This window comes from Jatropha curcas, chromosome 1 (assembly GCF_041381405.1).
Source record: "Jatropha curcas cultivar XTBG-Jc1 chromosome 1, XTBG_Jcur_1.0, whole genome shotgun sequence".
Classification (NCBI taxonomy): Eukaryota; Viridiplantae; Streptophyta; class Magnoliopsida; order Malpighiales; family Euphorbiaceae; genus Jatropha; species Jatropha curcas.
This window is the reverse complement of record NC_143151.1, coordinates 8,350,239-8,375,765: the sequence shown is the minus strand read 5'-3', so window position 1 is coordinate 8,375,765 and position 25,527 is coordinate 8,350,239. Positions and strand designations below refer to the sequence as shown.

Sequence of the window (25,527 nt, the reverse complement as noted above, 5' to 3'; positions counted from 1 at the left end):
CAATTCTTTCCCAGTTATTATTTCTTTTGACTTATCATTTGATCAAGAGAAAAGGTTGTTGCAGGTTCTAGGAAAGCATAAGAAGGCTTTAGGATGGTCAATTTCAGATTTTAAGAGGATAAATCCAAGTGTGTGCATGCACAAGTTCTTGATGGAAGAAGACTACAAGCCTACAATTGAGCATTAAAGGAGATTAAATCCAAACATGAAAGAAGTAGTCAATGTTGAAATCATAAAACTTTTGGATATTGGCATTATCTATCCAATTTCGGATAGTAGTTGTGTAAGCCATGTTCAAGTTATTCCAAAGAAAGGAGGTATGACAATTATTTCTAACAAAAATAATGAGTTGATTCCCACTAGAATTGTCACAGATTGGCGTGTATGTATTGATTATCGAAAGCTGAACAAAGCAACATGCAAAGATTACTTCCCTTTACCTTTTATTGATCAAATGCTTGAAATACTTGCAAGATACACTTACTATTATTTTCTAGATGGTTATTCAGGGTATTTTCAAATCCCCATAGCTCCTGAGGATCAAGAGAAGTCTACTTTCACTTGCCCTTATGGTACTTTTGCTTATAGAAGAATGCCTTTTGGGTTTTAGTGCAATGCACCTGTGACTCTTCAAAGGTGCATGATGTCCACATTTTTTGACATGGTTGAAAAATTCATTAAAGTTTTTATGGATGATTTTTCTATGTTTGGTTCTTCTTTTGATTCTTATCTCTATAACCTTTCTCTAGTAATGCAACGATGTGAGGACACTAACCTTGTTCTGAATTGGGAAAAATGTCTTTTTATGGTTAGTGAAGGTATTATTTTAGGGCATAAAATCTCAGAAAAGGGATTGAAGTGGACAAAGCTAAGATAGAGGTAATTGAAAAGTTACCAACTCCAAATTTAGTAAAGGGGATGAGAAATTTTCTTAGTCATACAGGTTTCTATAGGAGATTTATCAAGGACTTTTCAAAAAACAAAATCACAAAACCTCTTTGTAATTTACTAGTTAAAGATGTTCCTTTTGATTTTAATGAAGAGTGTTTGAATGCCTTTAACAGGTTAAAGAAGGAATTAATCTCAGCTCCTATCATTACTATACTAGATTGGAACTTGCCTTTTGAGCTCAGGTGTGATCAGGTGTAATGCTAGTGATCATGCTATAGGACTTGTTTTGGACAAAGAAAAGAAAACAAGTTGCATGTTATTTATTATGCTAGTCATACATTGAATGATGCGCAACTTCATTATACCACCACTGAAAAATAGCTCCTTGCTATTATTTTTGCTTTTGATAAATGTCGAGTATATTTGATTGGAGCTAAAACAATAGTTTACACTGATCACTCGACTATTAAATATTTGTTAGAAAAGAAAGATGCAAAGTCTAGAATAATTTGTTGGGTTCTTCTTTTATAGGAATTTGACTTGGAGATTCGTGATAAGAAAGGAATCGAGAACATTGTTGTTGATCACTCGTCCAGGCTTGAATTGGGGGAAGAAAGACAAGAAGACATGCAAATCAATAAAGACTTCCTTCATGAACATCTTCTCCTTCTAGCAAGTACACAAGCTCCATGGTATGCAGATATAGTTAACTATCTTGGTTGCAAAATTACTCCTCCCAATCTTTCTTATCAACAAAAGAAAAAATTCTTTCGTGATCTTAATTTAGTATTATTGGGAGGAGCCTTTCTTGTTTACGTATTATAGTGACTAGATGTTTAGACGATGCATGCCGAAAGCAGAGATGGAAAGTGTTCTTCTCTTTTGTCATTCAATAGAATGTGGAGGACATTTTGAAGGAAACAAAATAGCAGCACGTGTTCTAGAGAGCGGTTTGTATTGGCTTAACTTATTTAAAGATGCTTTTAACTTTGTTTGTCTTTGTGATCGTTGTCAAAGTTTAGGGAATATCTCCAAGCGACATGAGATTCCATTGAACAACATTCTTGAAGTAGAGATATTTTATGTTTGGGTTTTGGATTTCATGGGACCTTTTCCTTCTTCATATTCTAACCAATACATCTTAGTGCCAATGGACTATGTCTCTAAATGGGCGGAAGCCATTGCTCTCCCTAACAATGATGCCAAGAGTGTGATTAATTTCATTAAGAAATATATTTTCACTTATCATGGTACACCTAGGGCAATAATCACAGATGGAGGTAAGCATTTTTGCAATAAGTACTTAGATTCTTTTCTTTCAAAATATAGTGTCACTTATCGTGTAGGTACCCTAAATCATCCACAAATAAGTGGGCAAGTTGAGGTAACAAATCAAGAGTTTAAGAAGATATTGGAGACTATAGTTGGACATTCAAGAAAAGATTGGTCTAAGAAGTTGGATGATGCACTTTTGGCTTATAGGACTGCATTCAAAACTCCAATTGGTATGTCTCTATACCAAATGGTTTATGGTAAGGCTTGTCATCTACCTGTAGAGTTGGAACACAAGGCATATTGGGCAATCAAATTTCTCAACTTTAATGCCAAAGAAGTGATAGAAGACTGCTACAGCTGAATATGATAGATGAAATGAGGCTTCATGCTTATAAGAGTGCTCGAATATACAAAGATAGGACATAGCAATGGCATGACAAGAAGATCATAAAAAGAACTCTTCAAGTTGGACAAAAGGTGTTGCTTTATAACTCAAAACTCTGCCTTTTTCTAGGTAATTTACGCTCATGTTGGACCGGACCTTTCATAATTAAGGAAATATTTCCTAATGGAGCTGTTGAATTGGTAAAAGGCAATAAGAGCTTTAAGGTCAACGCTCAAAGATTGAGAGTCTATAATGAAGGAAGTTTTAATCCGAAAAAGAGTTCTTTGGCCTTGTTTTAAAAAGGGTCCAATGAATCGAGCTTAACAACGTTAAACAAAAGTGCTTATGGGAGACAATCCATGTTCTTGTCTTTAAACTCTTTTATTTTCATTTATTTTATTATTTCTTTTTATCATTCTCCAAATTTTTAATCGTTCTTACTCTTTATTTATTTGTAAAATCTTGTTCAGGTAAAGTGGAATTCGAAAAAGCTTAAATGCAAAATTGGAAAAGTTGAGGTTTAAGCTCTAGCACGCCTTGGGCATGCCATATAAAACGCCCATGTTGTTTTAAGTCGAAAATTTCTTTGAGGTTCAAGGTCTAACATGCCCCAGCCATGCTATTTAGCACCCCCGTCCCAAGTAAGTGCAATTTCTCTTGTAGGATTAGAGTCGAGCATGCCCCAACTGTGCTCCGATAGCACGCCCGTGCTACAAGGAGATGTCAAACCTAGCGGCCCGTGCTACATCCATCCTTGAGACTTAAGCCCTAGCACGCCCCAAGCCTTGCTAAATAGCACACCTGTGCCCCGCTGCAAACCCCACTTTTTAAAATAGCGTGCTTTGACCTTTTGGTTACTACGAAAACCCTTAATCCCCTCTCTTTTTAAAAAGCTCATAACCTTTTCCTCCCTCATCTTTCAAAGAGCACGCCCCACCTTCTCCCTCAACCCCCTCTCTTCGATTTTCTCTCTCCAACACTTTAGCATCCCTTCATCTTCTTGTCTTTCTTGGATTTTCACCATGCCTCCATGCTATAAGAGGAGCAGAACTGCCGCTTATGTGGTAGCAAGAGTTCGACCCACGACCCCCACTCCGATTCCTACTCCTCCTCCACCTACAACACGGTCTTCAGGAGGAACGGGAACTGCTCCACCACCTCCTACTACTCCTCTTCCACCACTGTTTCCTCTTACCATGCCAGAGTAAAAAGAAAGGTACGAAAAACTCTTTTTATGACCTATTCTTCTAAATCATTTCATTGATGAGAATGCTCTAACACAAGTAGGCCTTAAAGATGCAGTTTTAGAACCATTAAAAAGAATTGGGTAGGAGAGATTTATTACCATGAAGGATTTTGTTTATGCACCACTTACATTGGAATTCTTGAGTTCTTATTCAAGTGATATCTTTTTATTGCATGAAAATTATCCTAATAAAATCAAGTTCAGACTTTTTGGCAAAAATTATACATTGTCAATAGATGAGGTTAGCCATATCTTTGAATTTCCTACAGAGGGTGCCCAAAAAACTATCCCTAAGGATTTTATACCCGTCAATAAATGAATTATCGTTACCGGAATGAGTGGTTATAATTCTAGGTACTTTAAAGCTTCAAAACTGAGAAAGCCAGTATATAGGTATATTCATAAATTCCTATCTAGCACAATATTTAGGAGGAGTGAAAGTGACGGTGTGTTGAGTTTGCATGAATTATACTTTATCTGAGCTATTGATCAGTGGGTATGTTTGAATATGGGGTATTGGTTTTATCAGCATTGGGATAAAATTGCTAGGGCGAATAAGGGTGCTATTATGATGGGTTGTTGTGTTACACGGATTAGGTCTTCTATTAAAGCATAGGATCTTGTCCGTCCTATTTATGATATTTTGGAAGGAGGGAAGAGCACTCACATTGATATCGATGTTATGCACCACATGAAGATAGTAGAGAAAATAGGTGATACGTTTCGTCTAGCGAGACATACGGTTGAGAATGATGATGAGAGTGATCATGAGGAGGGGGATGATAATAACATGGAGGAAGATATTCCACATATCACTCCTAGTTTGGGTACTTTTTTTTGTGCAGGTACATCTAGAGCTGGCCCTTCTTTTTAGGGAACGTCCGACTTGTCAAATGAAGAAGTTCTTACGCGTATGATGTCTAGAATGGACATATTTGGTGCTCGTTTTCAGAGGATAGAGACCATGATTTCTGACCCGTTCCAGTCCATAGAGGTTATACATGGGAGTCTCCAGTCTCGCATGGATACCATGCAAGACCAATATCATGGGATCAACAATCAGCTCAGAGAGTGATACAGTTGTTGTAGTCACACGCACCTCCACAACCTATAGAATGATTTTTTCTAAAAAAATTTTTGGTTTTTTCGTATTTCTTATTATGTTCAGTTGAATTTCTTTTGATTATTGCTTATTTTTAGACATTGCTCCTGTTTTTGTTAAGTATCTTGGATATTTTGTGCATGTGTTTTCTTTTGTTTAGTCTTTCTTTTTGTAGATTGACATTTTCCGGCACTCGGCTCTTATTGTATCTTTTACTTGATTCTTATTGTATTTTTCAATCCAATGGTGGTAATGGTTTCGTAGCCCTCTTATTTTTGTGCCATATTCATGATAATATGATAAGTTTGGAGAATTAGTTTTAGGCACATTGGGGACAATGTTCTAGAGTAAAATTGGGAGAAGGAAAATTTTAGACAAAATTTTTATTTTTTTAATTTTTTTTAGCTTAATATGGTTGCAATAATTATAAGCAAGATCAGAAACTATCATTATTTATGAAACTTGTGATATTTTGAGTTATTTTCTACTCTAGTAATGTTTTATCTTAAAATTACATTCTTCGCTTAATATGATTCTTTGATTTAAGCATTTTGTTTTTAAGATCATCAACACCAATTTTTGTGAATTTTTATTATAGTTATGTATGTTTGATCAAGACTTATTGACATTCCTAGAACAATTTAGAATTCCCCTTGAGGCAAAGTTTTTAATGTTCACATTAGGAAGAAAAATGATTTAGGCATTATTTGTTTATAACTCATTTTTAGCCTAAGCCACCCTAAGTTGAATTATGACATTAGCAATCAATTTGAAGCCTATAACCAAAATTTTCTTGTTTACGCTTATTAAAACCTAGCCATAAAACCAATTCGAGAATTCGTACCCTAAGTACAATAATGTATAATTGAAGGAATTGATTTTATTAAGACATAGCAAGAAAATAAAAGGGAGATTATTTCATAATCACTAGCAAGCGAAAAAAAAAGTAAGAAATTCAAAGAAGAAACGCCCCAGGAAAAAGCAAGTAATCAAAATTCAAGTTTGGAAAATTTTAGAGCAAGGAAGAAATTATCAAATATTATGAAGAAATCTTGTCAAAGTTTCTCTAATTTTGAGCTAGTGAATAACTTCAAGCAAAATCTCCCTTTACAAATAAGAACATTTGCTTGGATATAATTAAATCTGGATATTATATATTCTTTGTACTTTTTGTCATCTTTTATCCATTTTCTTTGCTAAACTAATCTTTAAACTCTAAAACCCCATTTCAGCCCTAATCAAAGACCTTTAGATTTCTTCTAAGTGTGCTGCATTTAAATTGTGGATAGGGGATGAATATTTTTGCCTATGGGAATGTTGAATCAATATCAATCTATTCAAAGATTAATAATGTTTTGAAAATTCATACCTTATTTGTCATAATTTGAACATTTTTGGTGTTAAAGATCTTATTAATTTTTGCTTATATTAAGGAATTTATTTTGTTAAGAATTTAGTTTTTGGCTAAAATATAATTGGTGAAGGAAATACTTGATTTATTTTCATGTTACTTAATTTTGATATTTTCTTGAAATTGTGAGTGATTATCCCCAACCATATTGAGCTAGCCTTGTTAGTGTATAGTTTGTGTTTTTGTTTTTGTTTTTAGTTTTGTTGCTTAAGGACAAGCAATGGTTTAAGTTTGGAAAATTTTGATAGATTTTATTTTTATAGTTAATTTTAGCAATTTTCATTTAGGTTTTCATTTAGTTTTTGTTAATTTTTGTTTTATTTCAGCTAATTTATTTATGTTTTTCAATAAAGCTTCCTTGAATCACATTTCACTTGATCTTGAGGAATTTTATAGGATTTTGATAGGAAACCAGTCAAAAATACAAAAAAGAGTGAAGTTAAGCAAAACTCTCAAAGGCTAGCACGCCATGGGCATGTAATCTAGCACCCCCGTGCTGAATTCAAAGGAATTTATCATGGAGACTCAGAGCTTAGCATGCTCCAGCCATGCTATCTCGCACGCCCATGCCTCAAGAAAATGTCGATCCAAGGGCGAGCTCACCTGGGCACAGCTCATGCTGCATCCACCTTGGAGAGTCAGAGCATAGCACATCCAGACCGTGCTTTCTAGCACGCTCATGCGGATTGCCTGAATTCATATTAGGCCGAAAATGACAATTCTAGCTGTGCCGCTTGTATGGACCTGCATAGGACATTTTTCTGATGTGTCAATCAAGTTTAAATCCTATCAAATCAATAAAAGAATCTTAAATTAAAAGAAATACAAAGCCTAAACAGTTTCCTACATCAAATCGATTTCTTCCTCATTAGAGATTCTATTTCCTAATCAATTTCGGGGATTTCCCAATGAGTTTATAAAAAGAGAGAGATTAGCTAGGTTATGATCATCTTTTTTCTCCGATTCTCTTGTTCTTTACATAGTTTTCTCTCTTTTTAAGATTTCAAGTATCCAAGTTGAAGATCAAGATTCAAGAAAGCCGCTCAAGCCAATTTGTTGACTAGTTTTTATTTCTAAACTCTCTATTGTTTATTATTCTTTACGGGATTATTTACAAATTTAATTGACTTTGATTTATTCACTATGTCGAACTAAATCTCTTTACTAGAGTTATGATGTAGCTTAACTTCAACTCCAGTTTATAATATTACATGTGATTTTCTTTATTCAAGTAAAATTTATTATTGATCATAATGTTTCGAGGTAGAGTTTCCCTCCTGGATTGATTTTTTCATTAATCACTGTCGAGAAAAGGGTTTTTGATATGAATAGGATAATAAATTTTATAGGAATAATAGCTTGATGAGAAAAATATCCCAACTAGATTTAGAGCTATACAGATGAATAAAAAATTACAAGAATATTGTTACAAAGAGATAAATGATTTATTAGATAAAGGATTGATTAGAAAATCTAAGTCCCTTGGACTTGATCAGCTTTCTATGTCTAGAATGGGGAAGAAATAGAAAGAGGAACACCCAAGTTAGTTAGTAATTATAAACCTTTAAATAAAGTACTACACTGGATTGGATATCCTATACCAAATAAAAGAGATTTATTAAAACAGTTACATAGTGCAAATATATTTTATAAAAGTGATATGAAATCAGGATCTTGGCAAGTACAAATACATGAATCTGATAGGTACAAGACTGGTTTTAATGTTCCCTTTGGTCAATATGAGTGGAATGTTATACCATTTGGTTTGAAAAAATACCCATTCTGAATTTCAAAATATGAATGACATTTTTAACAATTATTATGAGTTTTCAATAGTTTACATCGATGATGTGCTTATTTATTCAAATAATATTGATTAACACTTTTCTCATTTGAAAAAATTTTATAATATAGTTAAGCAAAATGGTTTAGTTTTTTCTTCTCCAAAAGTTAAATTATTTCAAACTAAAATAAGATTTCTAGGATATGATATTTTTTAAGGTGCTATTAAACCGATTGATAGATCAATTAATTTTACTGAAAAGTTTCCAGATGAAATTATTGACAAAAATCAGTTACAAAGATTTTTGGGATGTTTGAACTATGTTGCTGATTTCATTAAAGATATTCGAATCTTATGTCAACTGTTATTCAATATGTTAAGAAAAAACTCTTCTCTCTAGTCTGAGAAACATACCCAGATAGTTGAAACCATAAAGTCTAAAGTAAAAGCCTTCCTTGTCTTTTAATATCAAATCTCAATTCATTTCTTATAGTAGAAACTGATGCCTCAGATATAGGTTATTGAGGTTTTTTCAAACAAAAATTACCAAACCAGTCTTTTGAATTCTTAGGTAGATAACATTCCGGAGCATGGAATGATACACAAAAAAATTATGTAACTATTAAAAAAGAATTACTTTCTAGAGTTGTATGTATTACAAAGTTTGAAGATGATTTGATTAATAAAAAAATTCCTTTTGCAAATTTACTACTCAGCAACCAAAAACGTTTTGGAAAAGGATGTTAAAAAAATATGGTTTCAAAGTAAATTTTCACTAGATGGCAAGCCATTTTATCGTGTTCCGATTTTGAGGTTGAAGCCATTAAGTATACTTCTAACACTTTACCTGATTTTCTTACCCGCAAATTTTTTGTAGGAAAAATATAGAAACAAATAAGTTTTTTCTTTTATCTGAAGAATTTTTTAAGCAAAACTTAATGGGCACTCTCATTAAAAATAAAATTACAAGAGAAAGATATGAAAAAAGGAGTGTGAGTATTTCTTCTCAATTATCTGAAGAATTTATCTATTTACAAATCAATTATATAAATATTAAAAGTATTTTAATTAAATGAGACATAAAAATTTTAAAAAGAAAATATTTATTAAATTATTTGTGCATAGAACAAGCAATAGTAAAATGAGAGACAATATTCATTTACTTTGCATTCCTTAGTTATTTATTAGCTTGATGTGTTTATTATATTATTGATACAAAATTTTATTCCTAAAATTGATGTCACAAAAGAAACGTATTAGTATTTCCTTGAAATTTTTTATTTTTAATAAAAATAGATAAATGAAAATAAACACCTAAATTATTGTGTTTTAATCCTCATCTATCCCTGGTAAATTTGTAAATACGCGTTATGTTTCAAAAAGTTAGGATTCATACGTGTTTGAAAACAAAAAGTTCTAGAGGAAGACCTCCACTTTGTAGGTTTAAGATTCCATCCAAACGAATTAAACAACGCTAAAAAGCATTACCTATGACACGAAAAGAGAAAATTATTTACTCAAATAGATAAGACAGGCAACCTTGAACCTTGTGTGTGAAAAGGTCTTTTTCTGTTGAAATTAGTTGCTTGAAGATAGGAGTATTTGGCTTTCTATTTCAATAAAGTCCTAGTCTCTAGGAGAGATACCTGTTCTAACTTATTCTTATTTTAGTTGATAGCAGTAGCTATCATGATCTATTTTCTTGCATTCTGTTGCTTTGTAAAAGGCTATTTAAAACCTTGCTTAAGATTCAATAATTAGCAAGTATCATATTCAGTTTGATCAGGGTTATTTTAAAACAATTCTTTTACTCTACAAACTGGTATCAGAGCCCCTATTGGGCCTGATAAAATAGAGAGAGAGAGAGATAAACATAGTAAGATGAGTGAAGAGAAGAGTTCTACAAAGATTCCACACTTTGATAGTCTCCACTACGACCATTGGAGTGAATTAATGGAAAATTTACTCAGAGCCAAAGGGTTGTGGAGTCTGGTTGAAAATGGATTTGAAGAGACTCAGCAGGGAATAGTGCTGACAAATGCACAGTAGGAGCAGCCGAAGAATGAGAGGATGAAAGATCACAAGGTGAAACACCACCTCTTCCAAGCTATTGATCGAGCAGTTTTTGAACAAGTTTTGGATAGGTGCACATCCAGAATTGTTTGGGATTCATTGAAAAGCAAATTTGGAGGGAATGACCGAGTAAAAAGATCTCTTCTAAATTCTTTAAGAAGAGATTTTGAGGTATTAGATATGAAAGAAGGAGAGATGATCACAGAGTATTTTTCCAGGGTCATGGCAGTGGCAAATAAGATGAGACGCAATGGAGAAGAAATATTTGATTCTAAAGTGATTCAGAAAATTCTTTGAACTTTGATGGAATGATTTACCTATGTGGTAGTGTCAAATGAAGAGTCCAAGAACACTGAATCACTCTTAGTTGATGATCTGCAAAGCTCTCTTGTAGTTCACGAGCAAAAATTCAAGAGAGTAATCAGTCGTGAGATCATCCTCTTAAGGTAGAAGATCGAGCAGGAGGTAGAGGCCATGGAAGAGCACAATCACGAGGAAGAGGACGCCAAACCTTCACTAGAGCAATGGTGAAATGCTTCAAGTGTCATGATCTAGGACACTTTCAGTACGAGTGTCCCAAGTGGAATAGGGAAGCCAATTATGTTCAACTAGACGAAGAGGAAGAGCTGTTTTTGATAACATACATCGAAAACCAAGATGCAAAGAGGAGTGACTCCTGGTTTATTGACTCAGGTTGTTCAAGTCATATGTGTGGCGATAAAGATATGTTCTCAAGTTTAGTAGATGAAATTAAACATTCGGTGAAGTGTGGCAACAACACTAGAATGATAGTAGCCGGAAAGGGTAGTGTAAAGCTGGTGTTTAGTAGTACAAGCTTTGTTATTAGAGATGTTTACTATGTCCCTGACCTTAGAAATAACTTGTTAAGTGTGGGACAGCTACAGGAGAAGGGTCTTGCAATTCTCATAAAAAAATGGGGCATGTAAAATGTATCATCTAGATAAAGGACTAATTGCACTCACAAGAATGAGTGCAAATCGAATTTTTGTGCTCCTAAATGAAAGCTCATCAATCACTAAGCCACAATTAGAAGAGCGTTTACTCACCAGCTCCTTAGACCTCATATATCTTTGGCACCAATGATATGGGCATCTAAGTTATAAGGGGTTGAAAATTTTGCAATCTAAGAAGATGGTACATGGACTGCCACAATTAGAAGATTCAAAGACAGTATGCATCAATTGTTTCACCGGCAAGCAACAACAAAATGCAATTCCCAAAAAGAGTAATGGCAAGCAAGCAAGGTCTTAGAGCTTGTTCATGCAGACATCTGGAGTCCCATTGATCCCATATCCAGTAGTGGAAAGAGGTACACTTTATGTTTCATTGATGATTATAATTGTAAATCATGGGTGTATTTGTTGCTTGAGAAATTAGAAGCTTTAGAATGTTTCAAAACCTTCAAGAAGATGGTGGAAAAAGAAGCAAAAGAGTCCATCAAATGTTTAAGGAAAGATAGAGGTGGCAAGTTCACTTCATTCAATTTCAAAGCATTCTGTGAAGAATAAGGGATCAAACAACAACTTACTACCGCCTACGCACCTCATCAAAATGGCGTTGCCGAGAGGAAGAACAGGACCATAATGAAGATGGTACGTTGCATGCTAGCTGCCAAGAAGGTGCCTAAAATATTCTGCACTGAAGCTGTAAACTGGATGTTCTACTTGCTGAACCGGTGTCCTACTCTTACGGTAAAAAACATCACTCCTCAGGATGCATGGAGCGAAGTGAAACCATCAGTTGATCACTTTTGAGTATGGGTAGGGGTGGCCACGGTTCCAGAACCGGCGGTTCCGGTTCCAAAAAAACTAGAATCGGAACCGAACCGAAAAGTTTCGGTTCCGGTTTGGAACCGAACGGTTCCGGTTCCAATTTCGGTTCCGATACGGTGACCAAACCAACGGTTCCAATTGGTTTTCCGGCGAATCGCATAATTTTAAATTTTAAATTTTGAAGACCGGTTTTAAAAAATTTATATATTTGAACATAAAAAATTAAAAGATACACCTAAAAAATTAAAAAATACTTCAATTAAATTTATTTTTTTAAAAGACTTGAACATAATTATTTTTTTAAAAAAAAAATTTTCAACTGAATTTATTTTTTGTTTAAAAAAGTTTGAACATAATTTTAAATTTTGAAGACCGATTTAAAAAATATATATATTTGAACATAAAAAATTAAAAGATACACCTAAAAAATTAAAAAATACTTCAATTAAATTTATTTTTTTAAAGACTTGAACATAATTAAGAGATTTCACAACAAAATTTAAAAAAAAAAAAAAAACTGACAGTTTGGCTAAAACTGCCTGTTCGAACCGGTTCGAACCGGCGGTTCTAACCGGCGGTTCCAGTCCGGTTCCGACCGGTTCTCTAAAACCGCCGGTTCCGGTTCCAAAAAATTTAGAATCGGAACCGAACCGGAATTCTCCAGTTTCGGTTTTGGTTCGGCCCGGTTCCGGTTCTCACCGGTTCCGGTTACGGTTTCGGACCGGTTCGAACCAACGGTTCCGGTTCTCGAAACCATAATATGGCGATCTCTAAGTATGGGGTTGTGTGGCACATGTGAACATTCCGGAAGCAAAGCGAGGTAAATTAGATGATAAAATTTTTCCTTGTATTCTTTTAGGTGTTAGTGACGAGTCGAAAGGATATAGGTTATTTGATCCTAAGACTAGTAGGTTCTTATCCTTCATATCGTCCATCTTTCTACAAGGGAAGAGGTCTTGGAGTTGCATAGTATAGAATTAGGGCAAGCCAACACCAACTCCAGAGGCTTATGAAATTGGCTAAGCAATTACTGCTTCTGGATGGTTGTAAACTGACACTGGCTGATCGAATCTGCAACTCGGCTTTCTCATTCCGAAGGAAAGGATCTGCTATTTGCTGCAATCAAAGCAAGTACCCTATGCCTATGGGATTGGGGTTTAATGGGAGTTCCAATTAGAGTTTTTGCTAAGGCTAGTTCTATTCCAGGTATTTAAAAAGTATTGTAGTTAGCAAGGATGTTGTATTTGAGGAAGAAAGGAGCTGGAAAAGGGAAAAAAGTTTTAGGAGCAAATTGAGGCAGAGTTAGTATGAGGAGATGATGACCTTAGTGATAAAGAAAATGAGGGAGAAAATAGAGGTGAGGAAAATGATAATGGTGATGGTGATGGGTCAGGTAGTGATATGGAATTCGATAGTAGTGATGAAAATAATGAGGGTGATGAAAATAGTGAAGCTAGGAATGGTGAGGGCAATTCTCGGGGTGTGGTAGCTCAAGGGAGAGAAAGTAGGTAGCCGCCATGGATGGGGGATTATTTCAGCTGAGAAGGAATAAGTGATGGTGAGGAAGCAGCCTATATAATATAAGATATTGCAGTTGCAGACCCCATTGTATTCGAAGATGCTGTGAAACAAGAAAAGTGAAGAAAGGCTATGGATAGTGAAAAAAACTCCATTGAAAAAAATCAGACTTGGAAGCTCATGGAATTGCCAGTTGGATCTAAAACAATTGGTGTTAAGTGGATCTTCAAGACAAAACTGAACGAGCACGATGAAGTTGACAAGTATAAAGATCGACTGGTGGCCAAAGGATACGCTCAACAGCAAGGGATTGATTTCAATGGAGTTTTCGCTCCAATGGCTCGAATGGACACCGTAAAAATGATTGTGGCACTTGCAGCATGCAAAGGGTGGAACATTTTTCAAATAGATGTCAAATCTGCATTTCTCCATAGTGAACTCAACGAGGACATGTACATTGAGCAACCAAAGGGGTATCTAAGGAAGGAAAGTGAGCACAAAGTGAACAAGCTGCACAAAGCCCTTTACCGCTCAAAACAGACTCCAAGAGCTTGATTTAGTCGAATTGAGTCTCATTTCATTGAAGAAGCTTTCAAGGAGTGTCCAAATGAGCTGACATTGTTCACTAAGAGAAACAGTGAAGGCAAACTGCTGATTGTTAGCGTAGACGTGGATGACTTAATTTATACCGGTGAAGATAAAGGCATGATGGTTGACTTCAAGAATTCCATGATGCAAGCCTTTGATATGACTGACTTGGGGAAGATGAGGTTCTTCCTTGGAATTGAGGTGTTGCAGAAACCAGAAGGGATTTTCGTCTGTCAAAAGAAATATGCTATCGGAATGTCAGAAAGCAAATCTATAAGTAGTCCAATTATTCCAAGTTTCAAAATAAGGAGGGATGCTGATGGAATTTCTATGGATGCACCTACTACAAGCAAATTGTTGGAAGCTTAATGTATCTTACAGCTACATGTTTAGACATCATGTTTAGTGAGAGCATAGTCAATAGGTACATGTCAAAACCCACTGAATTACATTTGCAAGCTGCTAAGAGAATTCTGCGTTATTTGAAAGGAACTACTAGTCATGGTATTTTCTAAAAAGGGAGGGGAAGAAGATTTGATTGTTTTCACAGACTCGGATTATGCAGATGATGAAGAAGATTCCAAAAGCACATAAGGTTATGTTCTCTTATTGAGTTCAGGTGCTGTGTCTTGGATGTTGAAAAAAACAATCGATTGTTACACTTTCAACCACCGAAGCAGAGTTTGTGGCAGCTGCTGCTTGTGCATGTTAGGTTGTATGGATGAGAAGGGTTTTTAGATATTTGGGTCATGTTCAACAAGGAAGCACCACCATCATGTGTGATAATACCTCTACAATTAAACTCTCAAAAAATCCAGTAATGCATGGAAGAAGCAAGCACATCAAGGTGTGTTTTCATTTCTTGAGAGATCTTGTAAAAGATGAAAAAATTAAGTTAGTTCATTGTGGAACTTAAGAGCAAATAGCAAATGTGATGACCAAGGCACTAAAACTCAAAGCTTTTCAGAAACTCAAAGAGAAGATGAGAATGTGTGATCTCACGTAAACTAACTGCAATTTGCAGCTAGTTTAAGGGAAGGATTGAAGGGTGTTTTTCTGTTGAAATTAGTTGCTTGAAGATAGGAGTATTTGACTTTCTATTTCAATAAAGTCCTAGTCTCTAGGAGAGGTAGCTGTTTCTGACTTATTCTTGTTTTAGTTGATTGCAGTAGCTATCATGATCTATTTTCTTGCATTCTATTGCTTTATAAAAGGCTATTTAAAGCCTAGCTTAAGATGTAATAATTAGCAAGTATCATATTCAATTGATCAGAGTTATTTTAAGACAATTCTTTTACTCTAGAGCGTGCATGCACCAAATGATACAATTAATTTACTACTTGCTTACCATTATCGCTGTTCTTCGGTCCAGTAACAATTACAATAGTTTATATATATATATATATAATTTTCCAGAAAAAAAAAAAAGTATTTCCGTATTACATGTTCGAAAGGAAAAATTATTAATCAAAAACTTGAAGATAATTTTAAAAATATGTTATTCTTTAATTAAGAAATTCAATAAACAAAATATAGAAAAATCCACTGACAGCCCTTGCATGTAACTGGAAAAAATAGGATTGGGCCTCATAAAGAAAGATTAAAATAAAAATAAAATAAAATAAAAGAGATAATATTTCTGTTTGCTTATGTATACAGGTGTTGGTGAAGGAAGCCAAGAAGCTGCCAAGTTGCCGAAGAGAATGAAGCAAAGGCCCTCAGTGGTGCATGCACGGAGTAAAACCGCATAAACACCGGACACTAACTATCTAATCACCACATGTCGAAGGTTCAAGTTTTGAAAAATACCCAGTTGGACACGTGGGAACTGGGAAATAAACCTTTGTACACATGTTACATTCTTGAAATGACACAGCAGGTATGGAGTTTGCAGGACAATCATTTTACGTGTCTATTTAGGAGGTTGTACCAACACATTAGTGATGGTAACTGAAAAGCAGTGTTCCCCAGGTTTTCTGGAAGTAGCTAAAAGATTACTTAACTGTTGTTGTTTAAAGCTAGAGAGATTTCTGTAGCTGTGTAGATAGAAATCAAACATGAAGGTTTGTTATTGCTCACTTTACTTTCTTTGGTTAATTTCTTCTTCTTCTTCTTCTTCTTCTTCTTCTTCTTTATATTTAATTTACCTGCAAGTTTTCCTGGAATAATTAACATTGTGAACTTTACAATTGGGACAGTCCTTTTTACAATCACTAAATTGATAAAAACTTTTGTATTTCAAAGGTTTAACTCACTAAATTGGTAAAACCTCTTAGTATCGAAAAGCTTCAAATCTGAGCCCTTCCACTGCCGACAGAGTAGTTTAGTAGTAGTCTTGTGTTTCTGCTTTTAAGATTTCAGAGTAGTTTAACGGTCTTGAATATTAAGTTTTTAAGATAATTTGGTAATTGATTAATTACATGTTTGTCCAAATAATTCAGCCCAGTAATTAAGTGTTTATTTTTCTTTTAAATAATTTAATAATTGAATGTGTATCTTGATAGAATGATTTAATAATTAATTAATTATTTTCAGTAGTGTCTTGAGACTATTGTAGATTGCCTATGCTTTAACAACTAATAATCATATATGGAAACGTACTGAAGGTCCATGAGAAAAGGTCTCAGGCTCATGCACCAGCTGCTGAAGAAGGTAAAATAATGACAAGGAAGCAGAAGGCAGAGAACAAAGGACAGGAAGGAGAACAATCTCCCAAGAAGGCAAAAAGCGAAAATGACACTAGTCATTCTTCTAATGGGAAAAGTAAAGCTGATATTGCTAAAGAGTTTGAAGATTTCTCTAAAGCCATCAGAGAGAAACTTTCTATTGCTCAAATGAAAGAAATATTAGATCTGAATGATCAAGATTCATCTGGCTCTGATGGCGCTATTACCACTAAATGGTTAGTTAATACCACCAAACTTATAATTTGAAATTATGCAGTAGTTGTTAATATTAAATTAATCTTTTTCCTTATTTGAACAGTCAAGATTTGCTGTTTCTTGGAGCATTAGGGAAATGTCCATTGTGTGATTGCAAGTTGGAGTTTGATGGTAAAAGGTATAGCTGCAGTGGGTTTTATAGTGAATGGTCTAGTTGTACTTTTAAGACCAGAAATCCACCAAGGATAGAAGAGCCAATCAAATTACCTGATTCTGTTCTAAACTCTCCTATTGCAGATGTAAAACTTTCAACTCTCATCATCTGCATATATTTGTTCGTTGTAAATTCAAGTCATTTTGTTGATCATAATGTTCTTGCGTGTTCTATAGTTGCTAAAGAAGTATCAAGAACCTAGCCGTCGGCCTCCTCAGGATTTAGCTGCTCCGGTCAAGCCTTTTGCAGGAATGCTGGTTTCTTTATCAGGCCGTCCTTCTCGAACACATGTATGTTGTTGATGTTGGTTTGGCATCGTTCAAGCACCAAACCAACAGTGCCAAAGCTTATTAATAGATTTGTTTTAGATTGAGAATTAAATAAGCATTTTGGTTGATGAATGCAGCAATTTTGGAAGAAAAGCATTGAGAAAAATGGAGGAAAGGTCTCCAATTCTGTTGTTGGTAATTAACTTAATAATTTCAATTTCACATCTTTTTTCTTTTGAATGTATTGGACTCTTTGTTCATCTGTTTGTTACCAAACATTACTTGTTTAGGTGTGAGTTGTCTAGTCACTTCGCCTGCTGAGCGAGAGCGTGGAGGTTCTTCTAAGCTCACAGAAGCAATGTAAGCATACGATTTTCTTGAGGCTTTTCTAATTGAATGCATACATATGAAACAAATATTTTACTTAGCATACAAATAGTAAATTTCTCTATAAACTGTACAATTCTCAATTTAATAGGAATGAGAATATGAATTTCTAATTTTCAAAAAAACAGAAGCCTGTAGTGATGGAAGAATATTATTTGACATTCTATAACATTAATATATAAGTTGAAATTTTCTGCTGCAGGGAGAGGAGCATACCTGTTGTGAGGGAAGAATGGCTGCTAGAAAGCATTGAGAAGCAAGAACCCTTACCATTAGAAGCTTATGATATTGTTTCTGATCTTGCTGTGGAAGGCAGAGGAATTCCTTGGGATAAACAAGAACAGAGCGAAGAAGCTCTCGAGTCCATTTCAGCAGAAGTATATACACCCTCACAAATATACAACTCTTTTCTAATTCTTTGAGTTGAGAAATTAGGAATCAGTCTCAAGAAAACAACAACTTACATTTTTCTGTTTGCAGCTCAAGGTTTATGGCAAAAGAGGAGTTCATAAGGATGCCAAATTGCACGATCGTGGTGCACAAATATTTGAGAGAGATGGGATATTGTACAATTGTGCATTTTCTCTCTGTGACATGGGAAGAGAAATAAATGAGTAAATATTGAAGAAAACTTTTCCACTATATGTTCGTTTTAATTGACATTTCTGTCTTATAGAGTTTTACATTTTGTGTTTACTTGTAGATATTGTATCATCCAACTTATCACAGTGTCAGAAAGTAACTTGCATTTGTTCTACAAGAAAGGGAAAGCAGGTGATGATCCAAACGCAGAGGAGAGGCTTGAAGAGTTGGAAAATGTGGATAATGCTATTAAAGAGTTTGTAAGGCTCTTTGAAGAAATTACTGGAAATGAATTTGAGCCGTGGGAGAGAGAAAAGAAGTTCGAAAAGAAACGACTAAAGTTCTATCCTATTGACATGGTAAGGTTTTGTATATATATGTCTTCTCTACACTATAGCTTAGATTGTGTTTTGTTCGATAAAGATTTTTATTTTTTATAATGCAAATAGGATGATGGGGTTGATGTGAGACAAGGAGGGCTTGGTCTTAGGCAGCTAGGAGTCGCAGCTACACATTGCAAACTTGAACCCAAGGTTGCAAATTTTATGAAGGTTTTGTGCAGTCAGGAGATTTACAGGTATTGCTTTGCCCCATTTGTTTTTCTACTTATTCACTTGCAAATTAGGAGCCTTGAGGCCTATTTGGACACAGGTATGCCATGATGGAGATGAGTTTAGACCCACCCGACCTACCGATGGGGATGCTCTCTAATTTCCATTTGAAAAGATGTAAGAACTTTTTACTTGCTCCCCTGGCTCGACCTGCCTTCCTGCTTCATATGTGTATAACTAAGTGATATAACATTCAGGTGAGGAGGTTCTACTTCAGTTTGTAGCAGCAGTGAAATCAATGAAAGGGACTGAGCAAAAGGCTGAGGCTGTTTGGTCAGATTACAGCCAGAGATGGTTTAATCTTATGCACTCTACTAGGCCTTTGATCCTAAGAGACTATGATGAACTTGCAGATAATGTACAGCCCAAGATATGCCTTTTAGTAACTGTAGATAAGTTCTCCTTCAAATCATTCCTTCATATGATTATGGATTTAATTTGTAGGTTGCAGCAGCATTTGAGACTGTCCGGGATATAACTGTGGCCTCACATCTTATAGGAGATATGTCTGGTTCAACTCTTGATGATCCACTGTCAGATCGATACAAGAAGTTAGGATGCTCAATTTCTCCACTGGAGAAAGATTCTGATGAATATAAAATGATTGTCAAATACTTGGAAAAAACTTATGAACCAATCAAAGTTGGAGATATTGTGAGACCACTCGAATTTTATGCTTTGCTTTCTTTAATTTTTGTTGGCATCTTATCAACAATTACATCTATAATGTATTCACTATGTTGCAATTTAGGATTATGGAGTATCAGTTGAGAATATTTTTGCCGTTGAATCAAGCGCTTGGCCTTCTTTAGATGAAATCAAGAAGTTGCCGAACAAAGTCTTGTTGTGGTGTGGTGAGATTAATCTTCAACCAAACCAAACTCATCGAACTAATTGTATTTCTTTTTCTTTTTTCGTGTTTGGGCTATAGCAGCATTTTTGTATGTTAAATCTCTTTCAGGTACCCGAAGTTCGAACTTGTTAAGGCATTTGCAGAAGGGCTTCTTACCAGCTGCTTGTTCTCTTCCGGTACCGGGTTATATGGTAAAGTACATCAACATACTTTTTTTTATTTAGCATTTATATTGGATTCCTGATTAGGTTTGAAGTGAACTGATTTGGCTTTACAGTTTGGCAAGGCAATTGTTTGTTCTGATGCTGCTGCAGAAGCAGCTAGATATGGTTTTACTGCTATAGATAGACCAGAAGGATTCCTGGTTCTAGCCGTTGCTTCTCTTGGAGATCAAGCAACTGAGATTTCGAGCCTGCCAGAGGTCTGTTTTGAAGCCTTGAAACTATTTTACACTTCATTTTAACAAACAAAGATCCTAAAAGAACTGTTATTATATTTGCATTAGGATACGAAATCCTTTGAAGAGAAAAAGATCGGCGTTAAAGGGTTAGGGAGGAAGAAAACAGATGAGTCAGAACACTTCATGTGGGAAAATGACATAAAGGTTCCTTGCGGCAGCTTGAAGCTATCAGAGCATAAAGATAGTCCTCTGGAATATAATGAGTATGCTGTCTACGATCCAAAACAGGTACTATTACTAATAGAATTCTGTGTTATTGTGGTTTACAGCATATAGCACTAGCAAGTACTGGCAAGTCCTTTGATTTAAGGATTTTTGGCCTTGATTGCGAGCGTTGATTTGAATTGCAGACATGCATAAGGTTCCTGGTGGGAGTCAAGTACGAGGAGAAGGATGTGATTATGGACACTGCAGAACCATGAGTTGAAGAAAGGGGACTAACAAAGTTCTTTTTGTGTATTCCTAGCTTTTTGCCATTCTCTTGTTCTGGGGACAGAGGAACATAGACAGGGGACTTTTTTTTTTTTTTTGCTAAGGTTCTAAGTTTTTAACATCTAATGCTCTCAAGTATATGTTGATGGATTTTGTTTGTATATAACATAATCATCACCGTGGCTAACCTATGTTGTAGCTTTGACTAGTTTTTGTTGCATGTAATGATAATTCTAGTTTTGCCTACCGTTTCCTTTTTCTCTCTCTTATGGATGGGAAAAAATCATTTGGCAGTGCATCTAAGGCTGCATTTTTTAAGAATGCATCTTACATATTATTTTATTTATCATTGTTATTCTCCCTTCATCTAAAGAAAATCTTGAATTCTACCCATCAATGTTAAAGGGTAATTATGTTAAGATATTGTTTGTTAGGAAGTATAAACTTTAATTGAGGGTGGATCAAGATATATCACTGTAAGTTTAAGTTTTAAATAGCTATTTAAGATTATTTTGCAATACAATATAAAATTATATCTTTTTAAGAAATTATTATTTGTTGCTCATGCAAAGCTCCAGAATTCTGGCATCTGAAGTTCCAAAGCAAGGTTAGCTGTAACTTAACAATCATCTAAAGTTCAAAGCTAAGCGAGAATGTTAGATATCAATTCCCTTAATTGCTAGGCACTTCGCTTGATCTTAGAATCAAATGTCTCGATCTATAATGAAGAATGAATATATGTAATAAAACCAGAAAAAGGGCCAAACGACATGTTTCTACATTTGCATTTCGCCGTCAGAGCTCAAATTAGTTAAAGCAACAAATGAAAGCTTTCTACCTAAATAGAAGTAATGCAAAGAAAGAAATATCATACAAATTGGCCATAATTGGGATTATACAATTCTTTTGCCTACACTATACTGTATGATACAAAGGCCTGTAGCCTATAGAAGCACGTCTGCCCAAATAAAAGCATGTATTTACAAGAACTAATAGCAGCATACTGTCCTAAATTCCGCGTATCATTTCCCAAAGATCTCATATACGATTTAACAACATATTTAGGAGTTTAAAGATGCATCAGCTATGAGGAATGCTTAATATGATTGCTCAAATGAGCATATTAAGCAAAGAAGTAATCAAGACGAGAATTTGAGGACTTTGAAAGACAAAACAGAACCCAAATCTTGAAATCATATTCTAGTCAATTTTTCATTATCACCCTAAGCTACCTGAATGGTGCAAGGCCAGAAACTAAAACGGAAATCTTCAGCTATATTCCTTTTGATTGTCTTGTGGAAGTAATTACAATTAGAGCAATACAAAGACTTAACCTTGCAATGAAAATTCTAATTTTTCAAAAACAAAAGATCAACCCCGAAAACATTCAGTGATAAATTACCACAGGAGGAAACTTGAACTTGTCTGAAACGAATGGTATTAAGCGTGGAACATTCACCAAATCGCTATAAAAATCATACTCTGCTTCATAATCGTGTAAACCAAGCTCACCTTTTTGATTTGTGTGATAATGGTGCTTAGTTAAATTCGATTTTCCGAATCCAAATATGCTAACTCTGTCACATATCGCCACAGCTAGCATTACAGCTTGAAAACCAGAGGAGTAATGGAACATAGCACCATCATGTGCAGAGCCCCATTCGTCCAATGCTTTACCCGTCCTTTCTGCAAACCGCTTCAAAGAATAGTATTTAACAATTCTTGCACACAACACATCAAAGCGTGGATCAGTAACGATCAAAGGCGCCTTATGAGACGAATTGCAGATGGTATAGTCCAAGAAATGCATCGGTTGACAAATATACATAACCATAGGAACATCAATCCCATATGGATGACAAAAACATCCTTGCCTTCTTGCACAAAGATGCAATATGTTGCTATTTATAAAGGAAATATTGGTTTTAGACCCAACAAATTGCTCAAATCTCTCTGTTCTTGCATTGTTCAATCGAATTACAATCTCATGCCCATCAATCAACTTCCCATAATCTTTTTGCAACAAAATCCCACTATTTCCCACTACAGCACAAGAACCATACTTGTTGTTTAAGCCCACCAATCCATTACTAGCATCAATTGGATTTTTTACAAGCCCTATCAAGTTGTTCATTATATCAGGTTGGTACCTCTTTTTTCTAGCCCAATCATGCAATACCCTTCTAAAATCTAACCAATACCTGTAAAACTGAGGTGACCTAAGCATTACAGGTATAGCTCTAGAAGAGCTAGCTCTAACATCATGATGGTTAAACTTTCTCCAAGTGGCAAAAGTCCTGTACCTTCCTTGACTAGCAAAATTACCTTCCAATAACTGCTCTATTTCTTGCTTTCCTTGAGTTTCACCTATATCAATAGCTGCATATTTTAGCAGAGTAGAATTGAAAACTGGGACTGGTGGGCTAACTATTACATTAGTTTCTAGCTCGATTGAGCTGAAGAATCCGACGTCGTTACCACCAGCGGCACGACGGATCAGAATCCGGCAACTGATAGTAATAGCAAACACAATCAGTAACAGAATGCTATATAGTGGACGGACTGACCTTTTCATCGGCGCAATGAAATCAACAGACGGGTTAATGGGTATTGCTAAATCCGGCCACCACAACCGTCGCTGCCAGATATAGATTGTACGGATCTTGAAGATATCAGATCCGTTTTCACATTCATGAATTGGCGGCATCAACAAAATAAGAAAGTGAACTAAAAGACATGACAGTGTTAACAATATCGGATAAGTTTGTGGATAATATACATATATTCAGGAACAAGAACGGTTCAAAGCAAGAATCTTGGAACAGGAAAATATAAATTTCATATCAGCATTTATGAGAAAAAAAAGAAAATTTTTGGTGGGTACACAAATCTTGGAGTGGAAAAAGCTGCAAGAGAAATGGTGAAGTGGGGAATTAATTACTACAAGAAAGTGAAATAAGAATTGCAAATAGGAATGGAATTTGGATGTGAGGTTTGGTAAACAAATGGGAATTTCATGACTGAAACTCGATAAGATCTAAAACAAAGAAAAGTGAAGGGTTTTTATGGCCGAGGGAAGTGGGGGAGAAAGGAGTGAGAGAATAATTTAAAGAGTGTGTTTATTTATTATTTATTAACAATGTATTATTATTTTTTTATATGTGATGGTCTGTTGATTCAGGGCAGGCTGGTTTTGGTGTCTCAGTGGGGTTATTTCCAGTGATTGGAATCGGAATGATGGATTTCTTGATGTGGTGGTGGTGGGACATGGAGATATTGTGATTTGGGGTAGCATTTGATTTTGTTTACATTATTAGTTTTTAAGGTTATTTATTTATCTTCAACTTTTATTAAGATCTTGAAATTACTATTTAAAATAATAATAAAGATATTTGGCTCAACTTAAGACTGAATCATCTAAATCTTGATAAGTAAAATCTCTACAGTGCCCTTAATAATTTTTTTATTGATTAGATAAGAGATATTAAAGTTGAATTGAAACTTGCACTTTCTCTTTCCCTCTAGAGGATATGGTAAAATTTTAATTAATGAAAAGGGAATTGAAATTTCAAATTTAAAAATTCATATTCTCTCTTTATCTAATGATTGCGATCTCTCTTTTTCTGAAAATCTAAAATCTCTCTTCTCTTTTTCTACGGCAGCTACCAGTGAGCTCTCATCGGTGTTCACCTGTTTTCTTTTTTTGTTTGGTGTTCACCTCTTTTCTTTTTTTGTTTGGTTTTTTGCAAATATCCCTCAGATCTGTTTATCTATAAACAGATAGATCTTTTTATCTATAAATAGATCTGAATTATCGTCACCCATATATTGAGATTTATTGTTACCCATATACTGAAGATTTTGTCATCAGATCTAGTTCTGAGTTATTATTATCACCATTATGATGATTTTATCTGACGTCTTTTATTATTTGGATAGTTATACAGAAAGAAGTGTATATCTTATCTCCAATAAAAAGAAGAAATTTGAAGGTAACCATATCGGACTTGTAGGAAGACCAGAGAGTCGAACAGTGGCCATGAATAGCCACCAAGTGGAGCAAATAATCCCCTATGATACAAATATTATGCTCTGTTAACTCGATCATATACTTCAAATTAAGATTGCGTTTTTTTATTCTTTGTATAAGTGGTTTATTATTATGCTTCCTATACAAAAATATAAAAATATATTGATTGTATCCCATATTTGTATACAGTTTTCACTTAATGAAATTCTAGTTTGATTTTTCTCAAAAAAAAAAATTCATGACTATCTAACATACAACAAAGAATTATTTGATTGGAGCTATAATTATCAAACTGATAGTTGTTTATTATTATTATTATTATTGTTTAGTGAGCTCACATATCATCCGAACCACTGGTCGTCATTTAGTTATATCGTGCCTCGAAATAATAATATCTAATATATTGTGCTTTATGAGAGAGAGGTGGGATACAATTGATTCAAAAAAAATTAATATGAATGTGATGTTATGACTAGAGATGTTTTATAATTTATATAATAGTGAGAATGGAAAATAAAACATTGAGATTGATAAAATAAAATAAAAAAAAACATGATTAATTTTAGTAATGATAAAATATTGGCTAATGAATAAATTAAAAAGCGGTATAAAGTAAAATTGCTTATATTAATTTTATAAATTAAAATTAATATTTCCAATAAATTATGAATCTTAATATTTTATAATCCCGAACTACTATTTTTAGCTTTCTAATATTAATTAGTAAAAATCATATTATTTC

General features: G+C 34.5%; 2 protein-coding genes and 1 pseudogene across 2 annotated transcripts; 2 read left to right on the top strand and 1 right to left on the bottom strand.

The window, feature by feature from the left end:
• The first annotated feature begins 9,974 nt into the window (after positions 1-9,974).
• LOC149498939 (uncharacterized) lies at positions 9,975-10,616 on the top strand (annotated as a pseudogene).
• Positions 10,617-15,977: 5,361 nt separating this feature from the next.
• On the top strand, positions 15,978-21,001 carry LOC105634557 (poly ADP-ribose polymerase 3). Its single transcript, XM_020679441.3, has 18 exons — positions 15,978-16,128; positions 16,672-16,967; positions 17,051-17,246; positions 17,338-17,451; positions 17,568-17,625; positions 17,721-17,790; positions 18,020-18,194; positions 18,298-18,431; positions 18,521-18,758; positions 18,849-18,976; positions 19,051-19,127; positions 19,208-19,368; positions 19,455-19,664; positions 19,762-19,864; positions 19,972-20,054; positions 20,141-20,284; positions 20,369-20,551; positions 20,674-21,001. The coding sequence occupies exons 1-18, from the start codon at positions 16,123-16,125 to the stop codon at positions 20,743-20,745; spliced, it is 2,448 nt and encodes an 815-aa protein (XP_020535100.1). The 5' UTR covers positions 15,978-16,122; the 3' UTR covers positions 20,746-21,001.
• A 1,009-nt stretch (positions 21,002-22,010) lies between these two features.
• Positions 22,011-23,925, bottom strand: LOC105634553 (Glycosyltransferase family 29 (sialyltransferase) family protein). Its single transcript, XM_012217418.4, has one exon. It carries the CDS (start codon positions 23,460-23,462, stop codon positions 22,143-22,145), a length of 1,320 nt encoding a protein of 439 aa, XP_012072808.1. The 5' UTR covers positions 23,463-23,925; the 3' UTR covers positions 22,011-22,142.
• Between the last annotated feature and the right edge of the window lie 1,602 nt (positions 23,926-25,527).